The following is an 8,832-nucleotide window of genomic DNA, read 5'->3' as shown; positions in this document are numbered from 1 at the left end:
TTGCTAAAAAAAAAAAAAAAAAAAAAAAAAAAAAAAAAAAAAACAAGGTTTCATCTGGAAGAGGTAGGCAACAGACGGACTATTTAAGAAATTCGTCCGCGCCGGCTTTACTGTAGCGTAAGTAGCTCTTCTTCTGGAGCCGTAAGCGTAAAACGTATTAACCCACGATGGTGTCCTTATCACGCGTACTATGACTGGTAGCGGGTAGACGAGGATCGAGATTATCATGAGTAGCCCCGCGTCAGAAGGATCGTTTCAAGAGCAGCTAGCGACGCGCTTGCGGCTGACGTTGCTGGGTCAGACCGCCCGCTTTAGCCGCGCGCTCGTCTTTGAACCCCGTCTCCGGTCTCGTTCCGAAAATCTCCGGGGACGGAGAGCGCGAAAGGCTGTCGTACCTCGACCGCGAAAAGTGGCTATAGCACGGCCACCCGACGTCTTCTCCACCGATGGCGTCGCTTAATCCGAAGCGCTAGCAATTTGGGCGCTCGGACCTTACACAACACACTAAGCGAAGGGCCCGAGGCAGGCGGTGTCTTGGAGTCTATGGTTCCTCCTACCCCTCGCCTAAGAGCCCACCTAGAGAAGCTGGGGGTCACTCGAGACACAGCGCGTCAGCGGTTCCGAGAATGCGCCAGCAAGACCAGAGCAGGAAGACTCTTCGAGCTTCGCCTTCGGCCAGAGACGGGTCGACAGAGGGGGCTTGAGGGTTGCAGAATAGTGAGCAATATGGGTGAAACGCGCGCGTGATGCGGACTAGACAGTAGAACATCTAGACCCCTACAGTCCCGGAACGGACGCAGACGAGTAAATACTTTTTGCAGTGGTCGTTCCGCGAGAGGACGTAGTATGGGCCATCAAAGACCGGAGAGGATACCAGTAGTTTCGTTACGGCGTAAGCTAGAGCGTACATGGGTATGACTTAGATAGGACCAGCCCACAGTGCGGTCAGGAGTGCCCAGCGAACATGTATGCGTTAAGCGTGTCTATAGCGCTATAAAGTCATTCCTATAGCCGCGCACGTTAAAGTTCAGTCACAACTTATTATACAATGTTCAATATTCAGGACATAACTCAATTATATTAAAACCTTAGATTCTTTTGCAACTAAGATTAATTTTTGATAAATTGAGTTATGTCCTGAATTGAACATTTCTAATTAGTTGTGAATGACTTAACTTCCTATAGGAAATGACTTTATAGCGCCTATGCAGATCGTACTATGTGTTCGTCCTAAGTGGAACGTTTGAGCTCATAGCTAACGTTTCTGACTGATTATCATCTAGTACCTATATAATTACTTACCATTTGTACATATATTCCTTCCTCGTAAAACGACCACTGCAAAAAGTTATTTTTACTGACCTCGGCGCAGCTGTAGCGGTAGTTACCTGTAGTTAGCGCATCACCGCCGCCACAATTCATGTCGGCCCTTCCCCTCTGTCTCTTGCCCGCCGACTCCCGAAGGAGTCCCTTCGCTAGTTGTTCCCTCTTCGGTTGCGCTGCGTTGTCTCGTAGCTCGACCCCCCATACTCTAGCGTGTCTACGGCGAGGGAGGAGGAATGCAGCCTGGAAAGACAGCGCGTGGACTGTTTCGCGTAGCCTAGTCTTCTTGTTTTTTTTTTTTTGTTTGTTTTTTTTTGTTTTTGTAGGGTGGTTGGTCGAGAGCCTGCTTGGGTTAAGCCCACTCACACCCCGCCCAGCCCCTTGCGCCTCTATAAGTCCCCACTTTTTCGCCGGGGCTAAGCGGGGCTTTGTAACCTCCGAGCATTTTAAGGTGGCCGAAATGCTTTCTCCCCCCCTCCCCTGGTATCATCACCCCTACCCGATTTCATAGAATCGAACAGGGCATCGTGTCTTACCCCACGCCAAAAATCATCGTTTACACTCGTCATATTGTATATTTGTGCTAATGTCGTAACAGAAAAATAAGATAACATGTGGCACTGGATCGCATTATAGTGGCCAAGGCATTGCATAAACGGTGATTCCGATTTTCGAGGATCCGCCGATTTGTTCCCTTGGATTCCGGATTACGCGATAGCCACTACAAAAGATAAATGACAAAAAGATAACAGAATTATTCCGACCCGTCAAACGCAGAAGTGCACCGTATCAATCATAAAATTGGTTGCAATTGGATGAATTGTCACTAGACAGAAAGATTCCGCCAATTTATTACACCTGCGTTAAATCATCCAAAACATTTATAACTAGTGTAATTTTCGCGCTATGACTTGAACGACTGTTAAACTCCCGATGAAACGTGTGCGCATTAAATATGACAAGAAATACAAAGACCGATGACAATCAATACACAGATATAAAGACACGACATCACATAATACCACAAAATACCTTTGTTAAGATTAAAAGTTAAATCACACATAACGAAACACTTTGTACACCGGCATATAAACGTCACACAAAATTGATTAAACCGGTTTTCAAATTCAAAATAACTTACATCAATCACAGCCCAGGTCAAAGGGTGGCGTTCGCCTAAACAACTCACTGTCGAAGGGACTTGCTTCCCGCATTGCCGTCACGACGACAAAAAGTACCCTAACGCTTTTTAGGAGACACAAAACCGAAGACTGAGAACAAAAGAGCGAATGTGAGAGAGTTGTTTTATTTTGTTTCGCTTCCTCCTCCTTCTCTCTCTACCAATTTCCTCTTTTGTTCTCAGTCTTTCGTTTTCGTGTCTCCTAAACGCGTAGGCGTAGCTTTTTGGTTCTCCGTGACGATGCGCGAGAGTCCTTTCCCGGACAGTGAGTTTTTGTTAAGGCGAACACACTTGACTGGCGCTGTTCATTTTATGTGAGTTATTTTGAATGCTTGTATGTTTATAGTGGCACGAGCGCAAAGTAAACCGTTATTTTTCTGAATGTTCCATTAGGCCTATGTTCGTAAAGGCTGTATTATTCTGTTGATTTTCTGAATGCTGTAGGCCTATGTTATCGCCTATTAGGCTACAGTATGTTCCTTAATAAAGGCTTGATTAATTCATTAATTCATTTTGTTTCATACATTTTCGTAACAATTAAGATGCTGCGTGTGTTTATGTAGCCTATATCTGTTATGTATAGGCCTAGGCTATTAGGCCTACGTGTCGAGTTCGTTAATCATTGATAGTGTGAGTTTCCCCCCCGACCCTCCCAGCAAAAATCCCGCACCCCCCCCCAGAAAATAGTTCCGACGTCCCTGCACTCACCCCTACTTTAGTGGGAACAACGAGTCTGCGTGTTTGATGCACAGAGGAATAAACGCAGATCATCCTCTGACTGCAGCCTTGACCGGTACTTGCTTTTGATCAAAGTCAATGCGGAAAACCTGCACTCACACAGGTAGGTGGAGGTGCAGGGAATGAGCACTTTTACAGCCTTTTTGGCGAGGTGGGGGAACTCGCTCTCCACAGACAGCCACAAGTGACACACCTTTTCTGCCAGACGCTGTCTCCGCTCTCACTTTAGGTAACTTCACTAAAGATCGATCCATGTTGCCGCTCGCATAAAGTTAGCTGAAGTTAACGAGCTAGATTTCACTGTTTCTCGTTATTTTTTTCTCACGCTGCGCCTCCCCTGAAGCTCTCTGGCGCCCCCCAGGGGAGGCGCGCATCACACTTTGAAAACCGCTGATCTAGATTGATAAAAGAGACTACAGGTACAATATGTATTTTAAACTTTCCCTTTGACAAACCAAGAGGCAGCTCCTCACCTGGGATCATCTTGATGGCCGTGTTCACTTCCTTCCAGTTCTCAGCGCGCTCAAACTTCCAGTCCAGGATGAAGTTACTGTTGTCAGTGACCACAGGACCCTGAGACACAAACACACAACATGTTGGTTTATTTGTTTAAATTGCAAAGTAACACCATGAAGGCTGTGAGCAAAGTTCATAAGACAGGAATGTGTTTAGAACACTAAAAATAAAATGCACACACAACTAAAATGTTGTCATAAATAAGTATTCACGAGATTATACAGAGTGATCATGACTTAGTTCAACAAGAAAACTTTTTTTTTGATGAACAATTTATTACTCGGACTGAAAGCTGATTTTGTCCAGATAATTCCAGAGCCTTGATAAACAGAGTTGACACATTCCTTCACCTTAAGCTTTCCAAAGGCTTTCCAGTTAGAAAAGCATCGCCATGTGGCCTGACGATTGTCTGTAGGTGATTGTGTAACTGTGAGGCTAATGTTAATTAGATAACACGTCTGTGATCATGGAGGCCGGGACTCATTAGCACACAAACCGCTTCCAGCCTCAGCAGTCTGAAGGAATAGCACAACCATGACGAACAGGAACAGACTCTGTCTCCTGCTGGATGTTGTTCATTTTAAGGACTGAAGACAAAGTAAATCATTAACTGTATACTCTACTGCAGCCCGTTAAAGAGGCAGATACAGTGCATTTGTCATTTTGCTTTCAGCACAAACTTTCCTGAGGACAACACTTTCCACAGAAACCTTTCCTTAGATGTGCCCTGTGGCGGTTTTTGAGAACAAACAAGTGTATCTTACATTCAGGGTTTCTGACAAATGCAATGAAGGCATATCCTTCCACAAAAACATTTTCAAAGCCCTTTATTTAAGCCTTTTAAAAGCATACATTCTTTATATCCACACGTACGTTGCAGTCTTTTTCTTGTCCACCTTTGCCTGCACATTATATCATATTTTGGCACCGACCACCACTTATAGATTAGCCTGATAGTGTGAGGCCTTAGGTAGACATGCGAGTTACGACACCAGCGTGCACATGGGAGAAAAAGGCTCCAGAGTGCTACTAGAGGTCACACACTCCACAGGTGACTTCTCACACACGAGTGCAGGAGGGTGTATTAACATTTCAATCGGTTGGATGCTACACAATCAGATGCTGTTGGTACCTGGACATGTGGATAGATATGTAAATTGTAATCCCTGTAATTGTTGCTGTCCTTTTGTTGTTCTGTTGTTTATGTTTTTATGTCTTCATGTGGAACCTACTGCTGCAGGTCTCCTTTGAAAAAGAGATCAATGATCTCAATGGGATTTCACCTGGATAAATAAAGGTTTTGAATTGAATTGAGATAGCGTTTTCTGCAAATAATCTGGTTTAGCACACACTGCAGTGATTGGACAGGCTAAGGTTCATTAAAGATATCAGAAATGTACTAAAGGACAACCTAAAGAAAAGCTGTGAGTGAAAAGAAGAAACTGGAGGTCTCTGAAGAGAGCACAAAAAGTGTTGGATAGAGAAGGGACAGAGAATCGTCCACTCACCGCTTTACTGACAGCCATCCGCAAGTTGGCCTCCCCTCCGAAGCGCTTGGCTATCGCCCTGGAGACGGGGACGTACGCCATGGGGATCACCTCGATGGGAACTCCCTTCTTCCACTGCTGGCCCAGAGCCTTGGAGTCCTTCCTGGGGAAAAAAAAAAGAAGAAGGTAGAAATCACCATGAAACTTCCCCAAATGATGTTACATTGCGACAATATTTTCTTTTACTATACGTTTTCTGATATTTTAAAATGCAAATTAAGCATTTTCTTATTAAATTATAATGTGCTAATATGATATATTAACGAAACTTTCATCTGAACATTGGATAAAAGCAGGTTCAAAAGTCTTCTTTCACTGTGTTGATGTGTTAAGGTCAAAGGTTTTTAAAGAGGGATTTTTGGATATCTCTTTACATTACTCCATACATTGAAAATACTCTACAACATTACATTTTCAACATTCTTTGGACAAAAAGTTATATAGATCAGGCTATACAAGATAAAAGTACAAATCTCTATGTAAAAAAAGATATATTTCAGAATATAGATAGGAAGGAAACTGTAAAATATTGTGTTGTAAGTCCTAATAGTGTAAGGAAAAAATCTATTTAGAGAAAACAGCCTATACAGATATTTATAATATACTTCTTTTGTTGAGTTAAACTAGCAAATACAAACCTGTAGTCTGCGATGACGACGAAATGTTTAGCACAGCCGGCTACGATCTTCTCCTGAGTCAGGCAGCCGCTGAGAGACAGAGGGCGAGAGTGAGACAGAAACCAGAGGAGAGGCTAAGTTCTGCTGCGTATATTAAACTGTACTCACCCTCCACCTTTGATCAGCGTCAGCTCTGCGTCCACCTCGTCTGCTCCGTCTATCGCCACGTCCAGCTGGGTGGGAGGAACGTCATGTATTACAGAAGACAACAAAGCTCCACCATTTAGGTATTCCTTTGCATTTTCACAGGAATCCTTTTCAAAATGCTCCAATTCAAGCTGACAGGGTTTAAGCGTTGACTTATTGTGGCCCTTTCCTCATTTCTATTTATCAAACTCATTGTACCTCTGGGTGCCTGTCCAGATCCGACAGTGTGAGGCCGTGCTGCAGGATCAGCTGACGAGCCTGTGGGGGGGAAATACAGAAAAAAAAGAAGTGAAAACCAGCAGAAAAGGAGAAAAAGCTGCATTCAGATTTAGTATTTTTAAAGAACATGAAAACAGTCATTATTAATGTTGGAAATGTAAGTATGAATGCATCTTCTCTGGCAAATCCATGTGTATTCATCTTAGACAAAAAGAAAGAGTGTGAGAGTGTGTGTGTGTGTGTGTGTGTGTGTGTGTGTGTGTGTGTGTGTGTGTGTGTGTGTGACAACAAAGCCACAATGTTACAGTACCTGCTGTTGACAAATACTGTGCGTGTACCAATAAGCCACCAGGATGAAAATAATTAGATGTCATGTTGTTCTAGTCTTAGTAAGAGACTACATATCGCACACCAACCTGGAAGGAGGTGGGCACACACACGATGTTCAGCTTCTCCTGACGCACTCTCTCAGCTGGAAGAAACCACACACACAGTTAAAAAGAATAATGAAGGTGTTATATTGATACATTATAAACTTTAATATAACGGTGGTCAAGTTATTGTCTAAATAACTTGGGTGTTATTTTGAGACATCAGCTGCCTCCAGTATGACTTCATGATGGTTTTACTCACCTAGTCTGTCCACAGCATAGACGATGGTTGATCCACTGCCCACTCCAACCACTTGGTTGTTCTATTAGAGACAGAAAATAACTCAAAATGATGAAACATTTCACAACAGGCCAAGAGATAAACATGCTAGTCGATGTGTTGAAATGGAGCAGCAGCAATGGACACAATAAGAGGAACTTTTAATATAATAAGTTTTAACAAGAACAAAACACCATGAACACATTCATGGTAAAGTCTGAAACAACTGCCTCAACAAATACAATTAGGTTTAAGACAATACTTTTCTTATGGTTTCAATGAATACAGTGTCACATGACCTACAAGATGGGGATCTGTAGTGGATATTTTTTTATTTGACAACCTGTTCCCACTCTTTCTTCCAGCATTTCATTACCAGTAATGCATGGTCTATTTCCTGCTCTATTTCATTTCCATTGCACCATGTTTAATAGCAGTTTAAATGGCAAGTATAATGTAGATTACATCAACCTAGCTTCTGTTTCTAATGTCAGCTCGTTTATTTCTGTCTGTCAATCAGTTAAAACTACACTGCCCGTCCTGCTATTAGCTAACACATGCTGTAACATACGGTTGATATATTTAGTCCTTAATGCCGAACAAAGTTAGCCCACTATCCCGGAACAAGCATGCATAGCACTGAGCTAATTCCCTCCCAAACCGTGCATGTTAGATAAGGGGAATAAGTTAGCAAGCTAGGCTAACTAACCTGGTTGTATAGTAGCTAACTTTGCTAGCATGCAGCATATGAGAACTACACATGGCTGAGGTGGTGGACACATTTGGTGATATTAAAATATATTTTAGACAGTTAAATGTACCTGAACGTGGTTATCCACAGCAGCATAAGCGGCCAGTTTCTTCGCCTCCTCTGCCATGATATTAGCGGACTGCGAGAGCAGACACACGTGTTTCCTCCTGCTGGATGCTGAAGAGAGAAATCCAGCTGCAAGTTTACTGAAGTAGGAGAACACACACCCCTGTAGTCTCATGGCCCGGCCCACAACACACACACGCGCACACAAACACACTCACGGGCCCACAGACAGACAGGTTACTCCTCTGCACCAAGACGTGAAGGGCAGACTGTTGTTTTTGCTTTAAGCCCTGTTTCTGACAGCTGGTCACCTGTCTTAACTCTTATCATATGCCTCGTAGATCTGCTGTGATCTGCGCATGTGCAGCACGGCTGTTAGATAGAAAACTGGGCAAAACAATTCAACTTCAGGATAACACTAGAGAGCTGTGGTTCTATGGTAATATGGGATAGATATTGTTTTTTGGACAGTGCCTTTTATGTATTGGAACATTTTAAATAGATAATAAGAGATTGACAAGAAAAATAACTTGAGGACACAAAAAAGACCAAAAAGAAAGCATTTGTGTATTTGACAAATGTTAAATTGAATTTGTATGATCTTTTTTCTTTCCTTGTTTTACTTTATTTACATATATTCAAGTTTTAATCGTCTTGAATGGTAATAGTGTAATAGAAAAATTGTTCATGTACGTGGTGGCCAACATTTCCACAAAGTTGAAGAAATAAGTAAACATTATATAATTCTGATCATACTGACGGAGATCTTACCGTCTTACCGAGTGTGGAGCGGAACATCTACAGTTGTCCTGAGGGTGGCGCCAGAGGAACAGCCATGAAGTCAGTACTATTTTAATGGTGTATCCCTTTGGGAGCATGACTGAGCGGAGCAGTTTTTACAACTTTCATATCAGATTATGAGATTTCTTTAGTACAAAGTTGACAATTTGGCCTGAGGGTGGTGTAAGATTAAAGAGTCCAAAATAAAAAATAGTTTTCTTCTTCCCTTAAGAGCTG

General features: G+C 42.7%; 1 protein-coding gene across 1 annotated transcript in view; it reads right to left on the bottom strand.

Annotated features, from left to right (window-relative positions):
* The window catches only part of rpia (ribose 5-phosphate isomerase A (ribose 5-phosphate epimerase)), an 11,924-nt gene extending 3,794 nt beyond the window's left edge, over positions 1-8,130 (bottom strand). The window contains exons 1-8 of the mRNA XM_010766614.1: positions 7,820-8,130; positions 6,981-7,041; positions 6,764-6,819; positions 6,327-6,386; positions 6,090-6,154; positions 5,943-6,011; positions 5,266-5,407; positions 3,715-3,814 (exon numbers count right to left, since the gene is read on the bottom strand). Coding sequence (XP_010764916.1) covers positions 3,715-3,814; positions 5,266-5,407; positions 5,943-6,011; positions 6,090-6,154; positions 6,327-6,386; positions 6,764-6,819; positions 6,981-7,041; positions 7,820-7,990 — 724 coding nt within the window. The 5' untranslated portion in view covers positions 7,991-8,130. The remainder of the gene's footprint in view (positions 1-3,714; positions 3,815-5,265; positions 5,408-5,942; positions 6,012-6,089; positions 6,155-6,326; positions 6,387-6,763; positions 6,820-6,980; positions 7,042-7,819) is intronic.
* Positions 8,131-8,832: the final 702 nt, after the last annotated feature.

This window comes from Notothenia coriiceps, unplaced genomic scaffold, assembly GCF_000735185.1.
Source record: "Notothenia coriiceps isolate Sejong01 unplaced genomic scaffold, NC01 NC01_scaffold00003453, whole genome shotgun sequence".
In the NCBI taxonomy this organism is placed as follows: domain Eukaryota; kingdom Metazoa; phylum Chordata; class Actinopteri; order Perciformes; family Nototheniidae; genus Notothenia; species Notothenia coriiceps.
The sequence above is the reverse complement of the archived record's forward strand: the minus strand, read 5'-3'. Positions and strand labels throughout refer to the sequence as shown.